At 43.5% G+C, this 21,113-nt stretch overlaps 1 protein-coding gene across 6 annotated transcripts in view; it reads left to right on the top strand.

Moving 5' to 3' along the window:
* LOC135109756 (probable chitinase 10) overlaps nt 1-21,113 on the top strand; it is a 96,385-nt gene that overhangs the window by 72,382 nt on the left and 2,890 nt on the right. For 5 of the 6 annotated variants that reach the window (XM_064021359.1, XM_064021363.1, XM_064021361.1 and 2 more), the window contains 25 exons: nt 500-935; nt 1,179-1,282; nt 1,705-2,226; nt 4,449-4,688; nt 8,036-8,202; nt 8,571-8,763; nt 9,069-9,248; nt 9,711-9,922; nt 10,290-10,425; nt 10,935-11,077; nt 11,231-11,416; nt 11,886-12,011; nt 12,201-13,029; nt 13,647-13,826; nt 14,191-14,402; nt 15,226-15,361; nt 15,823-15,965; nt 16,463-16,648; nt 16,977-17,102; nt 17,531-17,705; nt 18,133-18,449; nt 19,061-19,276; nt 19,692-19,860; nt 20,348-20,559; nt 20,768-20,903. In XM_064021359.1, coding sequence (XP_063877429.1) covers nt 500-935; nt 1,179-1,282; nt 1,705-2,226; nt 4,449-4,688; nt 8,036-8,202; nt 8,571-8,763; nt 9,069-9,248; nt 9,711-9,922; nt 10,290-10,425; nt 10,935-11,077; nt 11,231-11,416; nt 11,886-12,011; nt 12,201-13,029; nt 13,647-13,826; nt 14,191-14,402; nt 15,226-15,361; nt 15,823-15,965; nt 16,463-16,648; nt 16,977-17,102; nt 17,531-17,705; nt 18,133-18,449; nt 19,061-19,276; nt 19,692-19,860; nt 20,348-20,559; nt 20,768-20,903 — 5,682 coding nt within the window. The remainder of the gene's footprint in view (nt 1-499; nt 936-1,178; nt 1,283-1,704; nt 2,227-4,448; nt 4,689-8,035; nt 8,203-8,570; nt 8,764-9,068; nt 9,249-9,710; nt 9,923-10,289; nt 10,426-10,934; nt 11,078-11,230; nt 11,417-11,885; nt 12,012-12,200; nt 13,030-13,646; nt 13,827-14,190; nt 14,403-15,225; nt 15,362-15,822; nt 15,966-16,462; nt 16,649-16,976; nt 17,103-17,530; nt 17,706-18,132; nt 18,450-19,060; nt 19,277-19,691; nt 19,861-20,347; nt 20,560-20,767; nt 20,904-21,113) is intronic. The other variant, XM_064021364.1, reaches the window with a different exon arrangement.

The raw sequence follows: 21,113 nt of genomic DNA on the forward strand, positions 1-21,113 counted from the left end.
GTGTTTTATATATATTTGTGGGTTTCTTTGAATTCTTGTTGTGCGTCACTAATAGTGTTATGAACTGAGATAGTGAAGTGTGCAAGAAGGAGTCTGGATATTAGTTCAGTGCTGTGCAGACAAATTGACTTGTGCTTTCCCTCCATAACCTAATTCATTCCCTCTCTCTGGCACCACAACCTAATTCATTCCATTCCTCTTGTACCTTGCCAAAAAATATGAACTGAGATGGTGAAGCATGCAGGAAGGAGTCTTGGTATCAGTTCATTGTTGTGTAGGGAAATTACTACTGTACTTTCTTCCTTCCATAACTTAATTCCATCCTACTCTCAGTCACCTTAGCCTAACTAACTCCTTTCCTCTTGTGACTCACCAGTAATGTCATGGACTAAGATGATGACAAAGCAATCAGGAAGGAGTCTGTGTATCAGTTCATTGTGTAAGTAAATCAACTTCTTCCTTCTGTAATCTAATTCTGTCCCTCTCCTCGGCACCACAGCACTGGGCACAAAGGTCACTGAGTCACATTATGGTGAATTCAACCTGACCAAGGGCACCACACCCTCCCTGCCACCCTGGATGACCACCTGGAGTGGGACCACACGGCGCACCACCACAGAGCCCATCGCAGACCACCCTGTCCCTGCTGACTGGCCTCCACACCCACACACTGAACGACCACCCACGACACAGCGAAGCACAACTATTTGGTGGCAACCTACAACTACCACCACAAGCACAACTACTACTACAAGGCGACCAACAACTACAAGGCGACCAACAACCATAAGGCGACCAACAACCACAAGGCAACCCGTGACAGTCACCAGTGCCACGGAGGACACGCGGCCCTCTGGCACTGGGCCTTATCCTGGAGACTCATGCCGGGGACAGCAGACCTTACCATCCCCAGGAAAATGCTCTGCGTACCTGAGGTGAGTCACTGTATCTCAGCACCATAGCACCTTGGCTTTCTCATGTCACTTGCTGGAAGCCCCAAGTAGACGTTTGGCAAAGCATGAGTGTTAAAATTGAGCATATGATATTTAAGAGGGATGTATAGGAGTTCAGATATTCAAGGAATGGTCTATATATTTTTATTTGTATGTCCTCCTTTCAAATTAGTGAGAAACTGTTCTCACCTTCCTACACTTCACCTGCCTACCATTCCTCAATAGCTGTGTCAATGGAGAGCTAGTTGAGACATCTTGCGTGCCAGGGCTACACTGGAACAAGGCAGCTGGGACCTGTGACTGGCCACGGAATGCAAAGTGTAAATCAGGTATGTGTATGGGGCTGGAAATTGAGTATACATGCAAGAAGAAAATTAAATTGCATCAGTTTCTTACTGAAAGAGAGAGAGAGAGAGAGAGAGAGAGAGAGAGAGAGAGAGAGAGAGAGAGAGAGAGAGAGAGAGAGAGAGAGAGAGAGAGAGAGAATTTTCCTTCAGTTTTTAAAGGATATAGGATACATATAAGTCATGTGTTCAGTTTTAGATCATTGGTTGTTTGTATAGTAACACTAAGGGAAAGAAAAGCAAAAGATATGAAGGATAAAATAGATTGGGTGAAAAGTAAAAACAGTTCCATATTGATGTCAGTGTTTAAATGTTTCCTTCACTTTGCCATGCAATGACTGATGGTTTGCTAGAGATGTGAAGTGTTGCCACAGGAACAAACAAAACGGGCGTCTCTTCTCTTGTAGGTCAGCCTCCCATCACTCCACCCTCTGGTCCTGGCAGCAGACCTCCCTATCCCCCCAGTGGCCCATCCTCCAGCCCTGTCAGACCCCCATCACTACCAGTTCGTCCCACCCAGGCCCCCGTCCCTACCCGCAGCACCACAGAGGAACAGGAGATGCCCGTCACCACCACTACTCAGCGACCCACCACTCAGTCCACCACTCCAACTTGGTGGTGGACACCTGCCTCATCCACTCCCCCTACCACTACCAAGTCCTGGTGGGTCTCCTCTTCTAGACCCACCACCACTACTACCAGCCGCCCTGTCATGCCAGAGCGTCCCTCTCTCCCTGATGTGGTTGATGTCCCCAGTGCACCACCATCAGGACCATGCAAGGAAGGGGAGACCACAGGTGTGCCGGGTGACTGCACAAAGTTCAAGCAGTGTCTCCATGGCACTGTCAATGTCCTCACATGTCCCTCAGGTCTGCACTGGAGCGAGACACAGAAGATTTGTAACTGGCCAGATCAAGCCAAGTGTTCAGGTAAGTAGCTAAGGTGCACTGTGTAGTATTCATTGCCTCATCTTGTTTCAGGATGGAGGTGGTCACACTTTTAAATGAGCACAATTTCTCATATATTCCCAATATTCCTACTTTTAACCTGCACAATTCCTCACAGATTCCCAAAATTCTGATATGCATTGAATACCGAAGTGGTTACTTTTTTCAACCAGCACAGCTCTTCATGTATTCCTGAAATTCTTGTATGCACAGAATACCAAGCCTGATAAGAACATAAAATAAAGGAAGCTGGAAGAAGCCATCAGGCCTACATGTGGCAATCCTTGTTTGAAAGTTATCTATTTACACATATCACTATCCATAAATTTGTCTGATCCTTTAAATCTCCCTAATAACTCAGTACTAACAACTGGATTATTGAGTTCATTCCATTCATCCACCACTCTCTTCAAGAATCTACCACTTTATGAGATACTGTATAGAATTTGATACAGTAGATGACACATTCACTTTGGACAGTTTCCTCAGTACCAGGCAATGGTGTGCCCAATGTGCCATCTGAATGGGCCTCTAACCTGCCCATGCCCCTGCCCTCCATTCCTGTCCTTCCTCCTGCCTTGCCCCTCACCCCTGCCGTTGCCCCTGCCCCTGCCCTGCTGTTGTGTAGGCCTCTGCACCAGCCACACAATACATCTGTGCAAGGAACCATTGCACACAACCAGCTAGTGTGTGTGACCACCTCCTGCCCTCCACCATTGTACCATTATTGTACCATTACTACAACTCTGTTATTTGCAGGTTTTAAATCTTAATCCAAATTTTAACTGCACTAATCACTTTCAGTCATTTTGTGATGTTTAATGATATAAATTTCTGATGTACATAATATTTAAACCTCTCATCAGTACTTCATAATAGTACATCACTAATATTGTAATCTATTAGTACTTCCTTAATTATCACTAGATTGTTGCATTGGCAAAATTTAGCCCAATCTGATTTGCATGTTTTGTGGTCTGTGGTTTGTAGATGGTTAGGTTTTGAAATGTGGAATTGTGTTCATCACCCATTATATAAATGTGTAGTATTTATAATGGGTTTGTGTGTATGTGTGTGTGTGTGTGTGTGTGTGTGTGTGTGTGTGTGTGTTTGCATGTGCGTGTGCATGTGCATGTGTGTGAATGTGTGTGTGTGTGTGTGTGTGTGTGTGTGTGTGTGTGTGTGTGTGTGTGTGTGTGTGTGTGTGTGTGTGCTTGCTTGTGTGTGTGCATGCGTGCGTGTGTGTGCACACTAGACAGCCAAAGTGCCAGTGTCAGCATGTCTGTTCACCACATCACCTGTGTGGTGACCTCTGTCAGAATCGTAATGATCTCCAAGTCCTGAAGGAAAACAACAAAGACAGTGACAATACCATTAGTAGTGAAGGAGGCCACTTCCCTCATGACTCCCGCAACTGCACTGTTTTCTTTGTTGATGTACAAGTGTGCATCCTAGTGAGGAGATTGCTTGGCCACCCTCCATTGCAGTGTGGGCAGGACAGAGGCAGCAATGACAGCCAGACTGAACACCAGGAAATGGTTGCCACCACTCATCAAGCATCAGTTTGCATCAGAGAAAAACACAGTGCCATCAAGACCCAATGTCACCATTCTGAGTGTCCTGCACACCTGTCAGTGGCAAGACCAAGAAACGATGGAACCATTGAACAAGACCACAGCAAGAGTCAGATCCTGAACAAGAACTCAACATCCACCTTCACAAAGCAAATTGCCTACTTTCTGCAACTGATGCTGGGAATGCTGTGAGATGTGCTACTTTCAGGACCCTTGACAGCACACCCACTCAGCAGATACACAGGTGCTGCAGCCTTAGTCATTCAAGACTTGTGCTTAGTGGGAAAACTAAGGAAGCAGCATTCAGAGTGGCCTCAAAGGATTCAGTCTTAAGATAGTTATGGGTGAGGTGGTGCCCCTTATCTACTCTTCTTTAAATCCCAGGTCTTCTCTCCTTGCCTTATGTACCTCCACCTCATTTTCTCTTTAGATTTCCCTGTTTTCCTTTGTTTCTTCCCTCCTTGCTTTATGTACCTCTTTCCCATTTCCTCTGTGTTTCCTTGTTTTCTCCTGTTTCTTCTCTTCATGCCTCATATACCTACTTCCCATTTTCTCTTTATATTTCCTTGTTTTCCTCTATTTCTCCTCTTTGTTCCCCTGGCTTCCCTCGTCAGTGTTATGGCCCCACAGGTCCCGTCACCCGCAACCCAGATGGCATCCACCACCAGAATAAGGGCAGGACACCTTGCAGTAAGGAGGGCCAGACCTACCCGGGACCCCAGTGCACGGCCAGAGTGCGCTGCTCCCAGGGGTACTTTACTGTGGAGCTCTGTACTGGTGGGCTGGTGTGGAATGAGGGAGACAAGACTTGCACTCTCCCATCAGCTGTCCCCAAATGCTCTGATGTTATCCTCACACCCAAAGACGAAGGTAGACCACCCTGCCTCTCTCTCTGCCCCTCTGCCCCTCAGTCCCTCCCTGACCTCCCAAACTGTGCTGTCCATTACCCGCAGCCTTGCTTCCTGTGCCTTCACTCCTGTGTCTGTTGCATTCATCTGGCCACTCTGTATTCATCTGCACTTGTCCACTTCAGCAGCTTGGCTCATAAGATGAATACTTGGGTTTCTTCTTCGGCCTTCCTCATACTACCCAGCATCGTTTGTGGTCAGATGTGTGACCTGCCAAGCTTGAGTCTCATGACAGACTTAGGACACACCTTTGCTTGTTTTTTCTTTCATGCATACTTCTTCCTCTCATCCCTGGACTGCCACATCTGCACAAGAAGAAACTGCAGAGCTTCCGTGCAAGCTTTAGCCTGCCACCAGCTTGCCTCCCCATCCCCAAGGAGCGCCCCAACAAACCCTGCGTGTGCCACCCTGCTCAGGGTGTTTTGAGATCAGCACTCAGCTTGCTTCATTGCTGCTGATTTGTACATAAACCATTATTGTGAGCAGCAGAGAAGCATCTGTATAAGAGAATGGGTGAAAGAGTGTAAGGAAGTGAGACATATGATGGGAATTTGTGTGCAAGTGGGTTTGCTTGATGTCGTGGTCTTGTAATGTGTGGTGGCAGGACCCAAGGAGGTGGTGGTGATGGTGGTGACTGGTGTGGTGTGTGGTGGTGAGCCTCCTGGAACTGGGGTGTAGTGGTTTTCTCTGACCTACATCAACAACACCACTAACATATCATTTGTATATTATTACATGCACATACACACACACACACACACACACACACAGACATGTATATAACCATTTTGTTGTTCATATTAAGCCTGTATTCTTTCCTTACAGGGTTCTGAGCAGGTAAACATTGCTGGCAGCAGTGTAGTGATGTGAGGCTTTGTCTGTGTGCATGTTGGTGGCTGTGTTGCCATCTTGTTGCCATTTATTAACCTGTCTACCTGCATGCATCTCTAACACTAAACCAAGCTTGCCTCAAATTAAAAGTAGAAGTGTGAATTAAAAGTCAAATTATTAACAGTTCAAATTATTTCATTTTGCCACCTCAGTTTTTCTCTCAGTCATTTTTTTATTTGTTTTCTGTCATCATCTGTATTTGAATTGTCTCTCTTTCATTATTCATTTCCATTTGTTGTCATCTTTTTCTTAGTCATATTATTTGATCTTCAGAAAAAACATAATTTGGATCTCTCATAATTCAAATATAGTTGGCTCTTAACTCATTCTAATCTATACTTTTCTCATGGTCTATTTTGTACACAACACTAATGTCTATTCCTGTAAATTTAAACCAGCATGATATAAATCAATATTATTGTCTCAGAATTGCCTGCCATAATCTTTCCCTTCTTTCCTGCATTCCTGTGTTCCTCCACCCATATCTTTCAGCCCCTCCCTCACCCAACACCCAAACAGTCTCGCAGTGCAGGGTGGTCCAAGCAGCGAGCCAACCATGAATACCGTCAAGACTTTCTTCTCCCCCAGTCTTTTCCTGGTCTTTTCCTCTCTGACATTTTTGACTGGAAATGGAAAGGACTTGAGCACCCAGAGAGAGAAAGAAACTGGCTGCCTTGTTAATACAAGGATAGTGTGGCTTGTGTGACTCATATGCAGCCTTGGGTCAGTGGTCAGCTTGGAACACCCACTGCTCCAGACCCACTCTATCTACCTGCCAGTGTGTGCAAAGGACTCCATGGAAATCAAATTATGAGTATCCAAATGATGCCAAAAAATTTATCACAATCGACAGCTTTTTTGTGTGTGTGTTCAAGTGGAATTTATTAGCAGCGTATGCAAATTTTTAAGTGATGTTACCACTTGCGTGCACTCTGTCACTGCAACACACACACACACCACCAGCGGCACCACCAGTGTCAGTGTGTTGTAGTGTGAGAGTGTTGGTGTGCACTGTGTGCAGTGCAGCACCATCACTGTGTTCCTCACGGATATGGTGTCTGCAGGGAGGACACCCATGGCCGGGCTGTGGCACCACCCCAATAGTGCTCTTCACACTCTGTCTGGGCCTCCACATGCAGCAGGAGAGGTGGGGAGACTCTTACCCTCACTGCCTCACTGCAGGAACAGCCTATGACTCTGTGTGGAGCAGCAAGATGTGTATGATCCAAGGGCCTTCTTTTAGCATGTCAAGTGCCTCATGCCTCATGACATATGTGATATAACACACACACACACACACACACACACACACACACACACACACACATGTACAGCAGACAGTGTACACATATTTAAAGAGAAATTGGACAAATATAGAAATGGAGACCAGAACTTGTACAGTACAGTTAGGTAAACACAACTAGATGAATACACACACACACACACACACACACACACACACACACACACACACACACACACACACACACACACACAAACATATATGGGAGACTCTTTCCCTCTGTGTGGTGGCCTAGACAAGCATTGACAGCCCAGTTCAGCACTCTTGGGGTGGTGTGTGGACACAGTGGTCACTGAGGTGTCCTCCCACTGCCACAGTGTTTCTCATCACCTTCTTGTTGTTCCAGCCTCAACAGTGGTGCTGATGGACTCCCTCCGTCGGCCTCCTCAGCCCTGCAGGACAGTTCCCCAGCAGCCAATAGTGCTGAGTCACCACTACCAGTCTCCGCAGTCTCCCTCAGCCTCCTGGTCCCCTTACCCAGCCTCTATTGAGCTACTCTCACTCCCCACACACACACACACACACACACACACACACACACACACACACACACACACACACACACACACACACACACAGACACACACTCATTCTACACCCTTTACCTCTTGCCACACTGTCCACTGAGGTGCTGAGAACACGTGTGCACAAGTCACACTCAGGAGGAGACAGTATTCATGGTTGAGCTGCCACAGACACCCCAAGTCACCCCTCTCGCTCCCTCCCTCACTAACTCAACTAACTCCCTCTGCTTGCTCATCGCTTCCTGCCTCTAAATGATTTACAAAAGCATTAAAATATTCATCATCTTATCTTGCAGGTAGATACAAAACTTTATTGCTTTAAGTAAGATTGCCAAATAGTGATGAGTAATCTGTGCTGAGGGATATGTAGCTATGAGTGTGGTGAGGCTGTTGAGGGTTCATACTGGTCATCCCTCTACCTTGTGTGGATTTGTCATATACTTTCCTTATCTAATGTTAGCAAAGGCTCCACCAAACCCTCAACAGTGTTCATCTCATTTTTCAAGCCAATTTTGTTTAGTATTATACAAATAGCAAGTGTGGAATCATCATGACTTGGGAGAATATGTGACAGTGTTAAACCCACCTCAGCCCTGCGGCCAGCACCCGCGCCCCCTGCCAGCTCCCAGCTAGACATCAATGTGCCATGTAGCGAAGGGATGTACCAGCACAACCCAAGGGACTGCTCAATGTACATGCTCTGTGTCCATGGCAACTGGCAAGAGTTCACCTGTCCTGCTGGCCTCTTATGGAATAAAGTAAGTGGTATCTATCATCATTGAAACCTGTACTTTGTAAACTCCTACCATCATCTTTGTACACAAACTTGTCTCTTCTTCTGGATTTAGGCCTGTATTCTGAAACGCCTCTCTGCCACACCACTACATTCCAAAGGCTCTAGTTGAAGTTATATATGTTTTTAAAGGTGTTTTTATAGTCCAAGTGACATATTGGTAAGATTTCTACATTATTAATAAGAGAAACACTCATGAAAACCTCCCACCCCCCACCACGAAGAAAGCTTGCTTTCATGGTGTCATGTGTGACTTACAAAGCTTTACGTACTGCACCACCAAACATTTCCCTACGCACTAACCTCACCTTTGTCTTCTTTGTTTACTCACAGAGGAACAACCGCTGTGACTGGCCAGAGAGTGCCAAATGCCAGTCATCAGGGGCCCCACCACCTGCCCAGGGTCTCCCAGCCCCACAGCCCCAGACTGAGCCACCGTACATCCCCCCGCCCACCACTCGCACCCCAGCACTGCCGCCTGCCTCGATACAACTGCCGTCAGTGGGCACCACATCAGAATTCACAGGTTCGTCTTTTTGTCACAGGATTTAAAGAGGGATTTTTTTTATGTAAATTAAAACAAGGATTTTTCTTATGTGAATTTAAACAAAGAATATTTTTAATGTAAGAGGAGTACTGGCCTTGGACAACAAAAAGGAAAGAAAAAGGCCTACTTCCTTTTTTTCCCCCATTTTCATGTCCAAATACTGCCTTTTCTTCATGATTTCTATACTGTATCTTTTCTAGCATTAGGTCTAAGCCATAATAAGTGATCTTGTGTTTGTCTTTGGGCTCAAGGGTCCCAGGTCTCATTATCATTTCCACCTTCAGGAGACTTCAAGGTGGTGTGCTATTTCACCAACTGGGCTTGGTACCGTAATGGCATTGGGAAGTACATGCCTGAGGATATTGACGCAAGCCTCTGCACTCATATCGTGTATGGGTTTGCTGTGCTGGACTATTCCAATCTCATCATCAAGCCTCATGACAGCTGGGCCGACATTGATAACAGTGAGTGGAGTGAATGACTAAGTGTGTGTTTGTTATATTAATATGTTTGGTAGGCTGTTGTAGTGTGATAGTGACTTATAGCATCTGTCTAACAAAAGTGTGACTTTGACAACAGTGAGTGAAATGAATGAAGGTGTGTTTGTTATTGTAATATATTCACATATTTGGTGGGCTGCAACAGTGACTTGTGGTATCTACCTAACAAAATTGGCACTGCTAAATTCTATAGTGTGATTGTATTGGCTCTCATATCCATATTCATATATTTGGTGGGCTGCAATAGTGGCTGGTGTCATTTACCTAACAAAATTGAGACAGCTAGATAATGTAATGAAATTCTGTTGGTTCCCATATTGTCAGATTGCTAAGAGACATAAAACAACTGAGACAAAACTGAACACAAGAACTTTTTGGAATCATACTTTAATAAAACATTTTCCTTCTCTTTGCATCCCTTGACAGACTTCTATGGCAAAGTTACGGCACTCAAGAACCGCGGCATCAAGGTCACTGTGGCTATTGGTGGCTGGAATGACTCTGCTGGTGACAAGTATAGTCGTCTGGTCAACAATCCTGCTGCAAGAGCCAAATTTATTAGTCATGTCATAGAATTCATCAAGAAATACAACTTTGATGGTCTTGATCTGGACTGGGAGTATCCAAAGTGCTGGCAGGTTTGTCTCTACCACTCATCACTGACAATAATCTGATCTCATTAACACTTGCTCAAAGAAGATTGAATGATTGAAGAGAAGATAGAAAACAGGAAAGAAAGTAATGGGGAAAGATAGGAAAGAGAGAAGCAGGGAAGGTAGAAAGAGTAAAGGGGAAAACAGGGAAGGTAGAAAGAGTAAAGGGGAAAACAGGGAAAAGGAAGATTAGTTCCATCACTATTATTATTATTGTCTTAATCTCATTCTGTTTGTGTTTCCTTCCCAGCCTCCAACAAGCCAGCCTTCTGCTTTCTACCAATAATTTTCCATCCTTAGTATCACCATTATTATTGTCTTAACCTCATTCTATCTGTGTTCCCTTGGCCAGGTGGATTGCAACAAGGGCCCAGCCTCTGACAAGGCAGCATTTGCTAGCTGGGTGAAGGAGCTTAGCATTGCATTCAGGCCTCATGGGCTGCTTCTCTCCACCGCTGTCTCCCCGAGCAAAAAAGTCATTGATGCCGGTACGAAAAATTGCAGTCATCATATCTTTTGTCGCGATTTGTTATTTTCTACAACTTTTATACAGTGTTCTTCACATGTAAAAAGTCTTGCCATGATTTTGATACCTAGAGATTTTAGTAGACAGTATATAGTTGTTATTGTCTTTAGTAACATCTGTTATTTCAGTTATTCTTATAGCTTTAATTGTATTTTGCTTCACATATAATGAGTCTTGCTATGAATTTAATACCAAGATGTTTTAGCAGACTGTGTATTGCTTTGTTATTCCCTTCAGTAATGTCTTTTGTTTCAGTTATTATTATAGTTTGGATTGTATCTTCACACATCAAATAGTAATTTTCACTCATCTGAATTCCAAGCTATTTGTATATCTGTACAGGATATGACATAATGTAATCTAGTAATGTATGTTATATCTGTTATTTTTATAATTTTGATTGCATTTACACACTTTAAAGAGAGTAATTTTCCCTCATCTGAAATCCAAGCTAACCATCCTTCTCTCCAGGATATGACGTGCCAACCATCAACCAGTACTTGGACTGGATTGCCGTCATGACCTACGACTTCCACGGCCACTGGGATAAGAAGACTGGCCATGTCGCCCCAATGTACCACCACCCACAGGACGACTATGACTACTTCAACATGGTGAGTCTTGATGCCCACTGTCACTACAACAGTCATTCTGTCATTCTGCCACTTCCAGTCATTCTGCCACTTCCAGATTCCATAGGTTTTTTTCCAACTTCCTTAGCACCACTGCACTATTACAATACATGTAACACCTCCCTCCCCCCACAGGACTTCGCCATCAGGTACTGGCTGCAGAAGGGCGCCACCAAGGACAAGCTAGTAATGGGGATGCCATTGTATGGTCAGTCCTTCACTCTCAACGATCCCGCAGTGAATGGCCTCAATGCACCAGCAAGCACAGGAGGCACAGCTGGACCATTCACACGGGCTAGAGGCTTCCTGGCGTACTATGAGGTGGGTTTATAATATACATTTATTTTTGTGACACAGTGATAGCATTTTGCCTTTCTTTTCTTTATCTATATATGAATGGTATTGTCCAAGCTATATGGCTGATCCCCATAAAGTAAGGTAGGAGTACTTTCTCTTCTCTGTCAGGGACCAAGGAGCTAAAATAGTGCTGTGAATGAGTGTGAATATGAAAGTTGTGTGCCTTGTCTTGGTTACCCTGTTTTTGGAGGAAAACAGCCTTAATATATGTATATATGTACATATGTATTGTATTTTCTTACTTTTATTGCTTAATTCTACTTTTCAACAAACATTAATATTATCAGTATTTCTTCATGCAGTCTGTTGTAAATTTGTGGTTTCCTGTGCATTTCCCTGAGGAGAGGAAGCACAAAACTCCCATACCTTCTGCAGCTGCATTAACAATAAGAATGACCAAGCTAGACCTAATCTGGAATTGATGTGTTTGCAGATCTGTCACTTCATTAAGAACAATGGGTGGACAGTAGTAAAGGATCCTGAGAACCGCATGGGCCCGTATGCCTACTCTGGGAATCAGTGGGTCTCATTTGATGATGTGGAGACAATCAGACTGAAGGTGAGGTGTTTGTGTCTGTTGTTACTTAACCCTTTCACTGCATTATGCAATAATTCACACCACTAAGAGCAATGTATGGAATCTTTATAATTATCTACAAGAAAAAGTGATAAAAGAATAGAGTTTACAATTTCTAGCCAGTCCCTAAAGTCATGTTAATGGTATCATTGATTTCATTGCCATCCACAGTCACAGTACATAAGGGACATGGGTCTTGCCGGCGGGATGATCTGGGCCCTGGACTTGGATGACTTTAGGAACCGCTGTGGCCAGGGTAGCCACCCACTTCTCAGCACTATCAAGTCTATATTAGGACAACCCAGGGCACCAGGCTATGTGGATTCCAAGCCTGCACACCACCCTGAGATCAACACAAGGGTTCAGGGACCACCAAACTCAAAGAAATGCTTCAACAGTGCCTTGGGAACAGTCAGGGCTGAAATAGCAAACCACCCAGCCATCCAGCCACCACACCTGCTGCCAGAGGTGCCAGGAGTCAGACCGCCCCCAGGAGTGCCAGTTTGTCCCAAGAAGTGCTGGGATCCTGACCTGGGCGTCATAGTGATAGAGATGACCAATTACCTGCCGGGCCGCCAGGAACACACGCAGCCCCTGGTGGAGAGAGTGATACCCATGGCGGGTGCATCTAAGCCCCCAGGCATGGAGGAGTGCAAGTGCTGGGATCCCAGTAAGGGAGTCACTAGAGAAACTGTTGACCACCCACCCATCCAGAAACCACACAACCTGCCTGAGGTGGCTGGAGTGCGGCCACCCCCCGGAGTGGAAAGGTGCAAGCCTGGTACTGTGGCTGCCCCAGGCACCGTGTCTCCCCCAGGCTCCGTCTCACCACCAGGAAAGATCACTGAAAAACCGTGCTGGAATCCCCTTGAGCGAATGACTAATGAAAATGCCATTGCCAATCACCCTGCCATCCAGACTGACCATTACCTGCCTGAGGTTCCAGGAGTGCGGCCCAAAATCTGTCCCCCCGGCACCAGGGAGCACCCCCCTCCCCCAGGTGAGCTTCAGCACACTGTTTTCACTTGTTCCTTGTGAAGGTTTTGAAAATGCCTGGTTAATATCCTGAACTAAGAATTGGTAAGTCACTAAGTTTTGAAAATGCCTGGTTAATATTCTGAACTGAAATGTGGTACTAAACATGATTACTCAGATTGTATTGAAGTTTACAGTAAGAATAAAATATGTATCTTATAGATTAATTGGACTTGCATAGGCTATCTTTTAATATAGATATTTTAGTATTTTACAGAGCTTTTGATCTCAAAATTTGCTTATCTGATTAAACAATAATTTCTAGTAAAGTAACCTGTCTATCTATATAGCAAGCTGGCAATCCCACAGGTTAGCCCAGACAAGGTACCACACATTCACATGCATATCATTCACTAATAGCAAGAACTTCAGGAGAAACCAATTTATATTCCTCTTCTCAAGTTTGATACAAGGTGGTCTGTGAAGGTAAATAATAGTAGAAACTTGAGATGAAACTAATGTCTGTTTCTCTCCTCCAGATGGGTACAAGGTGTGTGAAGGGTAGTAAGAAGTAGTTGGTAGATGTAAGTAAATAGCAAGAATTGGAAGCGAAAGTAATTTATATTCCCCCATCCCCCCCAGATGGGTACAAGGTGGTGTGTTACTTCACCAACTGGGCGTGGTACCGGCAGGGTGAGGGCAAGTACTTGCCTGAGGACATTGATGTGGATCTGTGCACCCACATTGTGTATGGCTTTGCAGTGCTCAACAACAACAATCTCCTCATTAAGCCTCATGACACTTGGGCAGACTTCGACAACAGTGAGTCTTTTCATCCTGATACTGGAAGATCTGATGCTAAATGCTCAGCATCCCAGCTAATCTTAGGACTATATTCCAAAACATTTCTGGCTGCATCTCCATTACATTCAGAAAGCTCTAATTGAAGTTACATGGGTTTTTAAGCATGTTTTTAAGATTCTAGTGATAGATTAACTAGATATCTACATTATAAACAGGAGAAATACTTTTGAAAACCTGGCTAATCATTTCTTTGGCATTGGAAAATAGTCATGGTGAAGGAGCAAAGCATTTCTTAATATGGGCCAGAATGTCATTGATAAGGGTAGACTGTAATGTCCAAGCTCTTAGGTGTTCATTTTATTCAGTCTTGTATCTTTGGCAGAATTCTATGAAAAGGTGACAAAGCTGAAGGCAAAGGGAGTGAAGGTTCTCATTGCTATTGGTGGCTGGAACGACTCTCTGGGAGGCAAGTACAGCAGACTAGTGAATAGTCCGGCTGCTCGGAAGAAGTTCATTGACCATGTGATTCAGTTCATCCAAAAGCACAACTTTGATGGCTTGGACCTGGACTGGGAGTATCCTGTGTGCTGGCAGGTGAGTTGGGCTTGTCTCTTGTGTCTCAGGATACTGAATCACACACACACACACACACACACTGTAAATGTCTCAGAGACATCAAGATATATAGTCTCCCATATCGAAGCATTGATCTCTGGAATATTTTAAGTGAGGAGTTGGTTACAGCTGTTAGTGTGAGCAAATTCAAAGAGAAATTGGATAACTGCAAATATGGAGATAGGACAAATGAGCTCTAGATCAGACCCTTTACAACTAGGTAAAAACAAGGCAAATACACACACACACACACACAAACTGAAAGAAGGTTAACTATTGTATGCATCTAATATTACTGGATGTAGCCTTTGCTTAAACTTGTAAGTAGATAAGCAAACCAAACAACATGTATATCTCACACACTAAAAGTAAATTGCTGTAATTAAAGACACCAGTTATGTATGCATCAGATATTACTGAATGTAGCCTCTACATAAATCTATACAAACCAGGCACCAAAAACAATATTCCTAACATCTATATTTTGACACAGACATCTGCTACATATGCATACAGATTTTGTCTTTATTTAAACTTAACCTAACATGTGTTCCTGTGTCCCTCTCTTCTTGGGTAAGGGATTTCATGCACCACAGGCCAGTGAGGCAAGAAATGAGTGCCGAGGCCTTGTCCAGCTAGAACAAATGCCCCAAACTTTATATACCCCCTTATCTTTCCTTCATATACCTCTTCCTCACATACACACTTTTCATCCAGCAATCACTAAAACCAGTATGCTTTCTATTCTGTTTTTTTTTTCTTTCTCTTTGCCTTAATGTTCTCTGACTCATCTCTTTTTTAGGTGGACTGCAAGAAGGGACCAGCATCAGACAAGGCTGGCTTCACTGACTGGGTGAGGGAGCTTAAGGCAGCCTTCCAGCCTCATGGTCTCCTCCTCTCTGCTGCCGTATCACCAAGCAACAAGGTCGTTGATGTGGGTGAGTGAATCCTGTCTGTGTGTGTGTGTGTCAAGAATTATGGGTCATGTGAAAGTTTCAGAGTATATTCAACTTTAATGTCAATAAAATATCAACTGAAATTTAAGAGCCAGCTAGTCTGATGCTTCCTGTAAGCTAAAAATGTATAATAAGAATAGCAAAGTTTTATTTACTCTTTTTTCCATCACACTCATAGATTTACATAATATCCAAGCTCTGTACTCTGTTCCATAGAAATGATACTATATTTCTCTTCTCCAAGCTATAATGTCCCAGTTCTATCACACTCATAGCTTTACATAATTTGTAGGCACTCTACTTCATTCACTAAAAATGATGCTGTATTTCCCTTCTCTCTCAGCCTATGACATCCCAGTTCTATCATACTCTTAGCTTCACGTAATTTACAGGTACTATGCTCTCTTTATGAAAAACAATGCTACATTTCCCTTCTCTTCCAGGCTATGACGTGCCAATTCTGAGTCAGTACCTGGACTGGATTGCTGTCATGACCTACGATTACCATGGCCAGTGGGACAAGAAGACCGGCCACGTGTCCCCCATGTATGCCCACCCAGAAGATGACAACCTGGCCTTCAACACTGTGAGTTCGTGCCCCTCCACCTAACCACACTGCTTGATCATCACAGAAATGCCCAACTGTTTTATTACTTCAAGAAGGCTCACAGTACTGCCTTGCCTCTGTTGCTACAAATAATGAAACATGACATATTCCTGTGACTGATTTTGCCCCTCCCACCTAACCACAGTGCTTGATTGTCTCATAAATTCACAACTGTTTTACTTCAAATAGGATTACAGTATTGCCTTGCCCCTGCTGCTGTGTATAATGAAGCATGAGACACCCCTTGAAACATTTATCCCTGTGACTCCCTCTGCCTCTTCATAATGAAACATGAGACATTTATGCCTGTAACTAGGATTCCCTATGTCCTTCCAATCTAACTGCAGTGCTTCATTACCCCAGAAATGCTCAACTGTTTTATTTCAAGAAGAACCACAGTATTGCCTTGCCTTAGTTGCATATAATGAGATGTGACACATCCTTTGAGACTTCTACCCCTCTCTCTCTCTCCCCAGAACTTCACCATTCACTACTGGATTGAGAAGGGTGCCCACCGACACAAGCTGGTGATGGGCATGCCAATGTATGGCCAGTCCTTCACCCTCAGAGACACCACCAGGAAAGGACTCAACCAGCCATCATATGGAGGTGGCGAGGCAGGACGCTACACTAGGGCACGAGGATTCCTGGCTTACTATGAGGTATTGTTTGACATCCTCTTGTCTTCATTTCAACTCCTCAGTTAATTTATTTTTTGAGACTACAGAAAATCAGGATTGTAGTAATGTGGTTCCACTTGTTTTCATTTCAGTTCCTCATTTCAATTTTTAACACAGAAGAAAGTCAGAACAGTAGTAATCTGCATAATTTTGGCTTCCATTTGTCATCATCTCAACTTTTCAAGACCACTCAAAGTTACAGTAATATGCACAAGTTTTCCATTTCAAATTATTCTGAGTGGTCCTTGAGTTAAGTTTCCATTATTTTCATTATTGCTTTTTATGAGGTATGGTTTGCCTTCCTCTGCAGATTTGCTACAAGATCAAGAGCAGCCAGTGGACAGTGGTGCGGGATCCACTGGGCACAATGGGACCCTACGCTTACAAGGGCAATCAGTGGGTTGGCTTTGATGATGTCGAGACAATTAGATACAAGGTGAGTGTGTGCAGGAATTATAAAGAAGGATATAGTCTTAATTCAGTACATAAGAATGTGAGAAAATAAGGGTTGGTGCAACAAGCCATCAGGCCTATACATGGTAGACCCTGTGTTAAACATGGCTGCCTATTTCTACCCATCATCCTCACCCATAAATTTATCTAATCTTTTAAACCTCCCTAATGACTCGGCACTAACAATCTGATTATTGAGTCGATGTTCCATTAATTTATTCCTCAGTTTGAGAATCACTTCATTCCTGTCTCTTTGCCAAACCTAAGTTTTCAAGCTGGAACCTATTGATTCTTGTTCTATCCTGAATCTCATAATTTTCTTGTGTACCATGAGAATATATGCATATAAGACAGCTTCCTGACCAGCACTGGATCATTAATGCATCACTAATGGCTGCCTTCACCTCTCAGTCTGAATGGATTAAGAAGATGGGTCTTGGCGGTGGCATGATTTGGGCGCTGGATCTGGATGACTTCAGGAACCGGTGTGGTTGTGAGCCTCACCCTCTGCTGCGCACCATCAACAGGGCCCTGCGTCCATACTCAGTGCCAGACCCACAGTGTCCAAGGCTTGAAAATTCTGGAGGTGAGATAATTAGTCAACCAAATCAATTCATGTTTCTTCATTAAAGTACAATGGATTACCTCAAGGATTGTGAGGGTGTTTCTTCTTACTCCACTTTAAAGGCTAAATGGAACTTGTGTTTTGCTGTCATCTTATATTCTGAAGATAGAAAATGTGGCCTGTGTTTGCTGCAAAGCACTATGAGAGAGAACATTTCAGATGTGTTAGTGCACAATGAAAAGACACAGCATTTATTGCATTTTGCCACCATCTTGTGTTCTAAAGATGGGAAAGGTGGCCTGCATTTGCTGTGCACTACTGTGAGAGAGAGAGACGTGTCAGAAATGTTGGTGCATAATGACAGCAAGCAGCAGTCACTTAGTGTGTCCTTATTTTGGCAGCAGTACAGGCAGCACTGGGTCACTAACAACACTTGTCATCTCCACAGACGTCCCTCCACCTGACACCTCAACCTCCAGACCGACACCAGCTCCTATCACCTGGTGGAAGGCAACCACTACAGGGCCCACCACTCCCTACTGGCAGCCCAGCTCAACAGTGTCCACCATTCCACCTTGGCAAACCCCTACCACCACCAGACACACTATCATCACACATCCAGCTCCTGAAGTCCATACCGGTGACAAGTGCCAGGAGGGAACCTACAGGAGAGATCCATCTGACTGCAGGAGATACTTCCGATGTGTTCATGGTGTGGAGCATGCTGAGGCCTGTGCTCATGGTCTGTACTTTGATGATACCAAGGTGAGGGGCAATTATCTGGTGGGGTGTTTCCAGAAGATAATGAACTGATGCATGTGTCTGCAGGAAATAGTGAACCAGTGATGTGTTTGCATCATTATCATTATACTTCACTCTTCGCTCTCCTGTTTTCACTTTCACAAACACCCAAACACTCTACCTTCTCCCACAAACAATGAACACTGTTACTTTCTCCTGTCAACTACTTAGTAATGTACATATATGTATAGTTCTTGTATCTCTATATTGTGATATTATTATTCCTTGCTTAGTTGCTGTCTGTGGTATATTCTCATCATTGTCATTGATATTTCACTCTCCTGTCATCACTGTATCAAAGACAAAATTGGAATGTCACTATTTCTTGTTTAGTTGTTATTTGTGGTTTTTCTCTTTTCTTAGTTCATGAGATCCATAAAATCAGTGTATATTAATGAGCATGAGTGTGTGGCTCCATCATTGCTGCCATTTGACTATAAATACTTTTGTTTGCCTGAAAATTTTTGGCTTCAAAAAGGCTAGTTATATTTCCTTCTCATCATTATTCATTGTCATTACTTGTAGATCTTGTTAGTGGTTATAAATAAGTGTTCAAATATTTCCTCCCCCCTCAGAAAATGTGTGACTGGAAATCAAAAGTCACATGTACAGCAGAATCAGGAAGTGCGCCAACTCCTTCACCCACCACCCGGCACACCACACGGTACACCACACAGCAGCCCACACAGCCAACACAGCCCACTTATGCACCTGCCATAATTGAAACCACAAGGGGACCTCATATTGGGCCATCCTCAGGAACATCCTCCACTACAGATACCGGGTACAAGGTGCGTCAATAATCTCCAGCTTTCTTTCTAATTACAATCATGGTATTGTTCTCCAGCGCCTTTATTTTCAGTCCCGTCTGCCTCTTATTGCTTTTCTGTTATTGTTTTTCCAATCTTTGTTGCCTTTGATCATATTTTGTTTCCTCAGTGCCTTGCCTTGGTTTCTGTTGTCTCTCATTCCTCTTTTCAGTTTCCTCCTCACTCATTTATCTTTTTCAATCTTTTGGTCTTTTCTACCTTCCTACACCTACTTTCTACTTCTTCAGTTTCCATGTTCAGTCACATTTTGCTTTCTCAGTCTCTTCATGCTTGTCAATATTCTCCTTTTCTCCAGTTTTTGCCTTTAGTTGTTCTCTGTCATCTCTGAAATTCCATACAAGCTACACAACATTAAACACCTGTAACTCATCCTCAGGTTGTGTGCTACTTCACCAACTGGGCATGGTACAGGCAGGGGCTTGGCAAGTACCGGCCTGAGGACATAGACCCAGACCTCTGCACTCATATAGTGTATGGATTTGCAGTGTTGGACGGAACCAATCTAATAATTAAACCTCATGACACCTGGGCTGATTTTGACAACAGTGAGTCATGTGTGTGTGTGTGTGTGTGTGTGTGTGTGTGTGTGTGTGTGTGTGTGTGTGTGTGTGAGTTAACTATTATATTTATTTATTTATTATTATTATTATTATTATTATTATTATTATTATTATTATTATTATTATTATTATTATTATTATTATTATTATTATTTATTTTATTTTTTATTTATTTATTTTTTTTCTTTTTATTTATTTATTTTTTTTCATTTATATATTTCCTTTTATTAATTCTGTGGAAGTATTGAAGGTTATCTTCCTCATCTTCAGATTATTGTGGTTTTCAAAAACTTCCATATCTTTTATCTTGTATATTTGTTCACATATATAAGATAATGTTAATATTCTGGTGTAACTTTCATGTTTTATTTTGAGAGACCTAGTGTGATTACCATTTGCAAATGTAGTTATGATTTTTGTGCTCACACACTTCATAAATTTAAAAGATACATAATTTTCTTACCTTTGCCAGAGTTCTACGCAAAGGTGACAGAACTGAAGCGGCGCGGCGTCAAGGTCACTCTTGCTATTGGCGGATGGAATGACTCGCTGGGAGACAAGTACAGCCGCCTGGTGAACAGTCCGGCTGCAAGAACCAAGTTCATCAATCATGTCATAGAGTTCCTGCAGAAGCACAACTTTGATGGCCTGGATCTGGACTGGGAGTACCCTGTGTGCTGGCAGGTGAGGCTGAGGGAGAGCACCACACCTTGCACAGGCTGATGGCAAAGTGGCTTGCTTCTAGTGAGTTACTGGAGTGTACCTCGTGCCAATAATGTTGGCTAGTCATATCGGAGGAGTGTTTTACATAGTGTAAGCATCTGTGACAAACTCCTGTACTTGAAATTGATAGGCTCTTCAGTCAGAGGCTCACTTATTCCTCCTCTCTCAGGTTGACTGCAGCAAAGGTCCGGCCTCAGACAAACATGGTTTCTCAGCATGGGTGAAAGAGTTACATGACGCTTTTAAGCCACACGGCCTCTTACTTTCAGCTGCTGTGTCCCCAAGCTACAAAGTCATTGAGGCAGGTGAGAAATCTTATCACTCATCTGTTATTTTTTTTGCCATTCCATCAGAATTTTTAAGAGTAGATCTCATGTATGCACTTGCTGGCAGATCATGAAGTGTACAGTTATTTGCAAGATTTGTTGTCCAGCTTTTCACTACATCACTATACTGAACAGTTCATCTCATGCCTGATGCCTTCTGAAGCAGTCATTGGCTGTCTTTTTCTGCTC

Source organism: Scylla paramamosain, chromosome 19 (assembly GCF_035594125.1).
Source record: "Scylla paramamosain isolate STU-SP2022 chromosome 19, ASM3559412v1, whole genome shotgun sequence".
Lineage (NCBI taxonomy): Eukaryota > Metazoa > Arthropoda > Malacostraca > Decapoda > Portunidae > Scylla > Scylla paramamosain.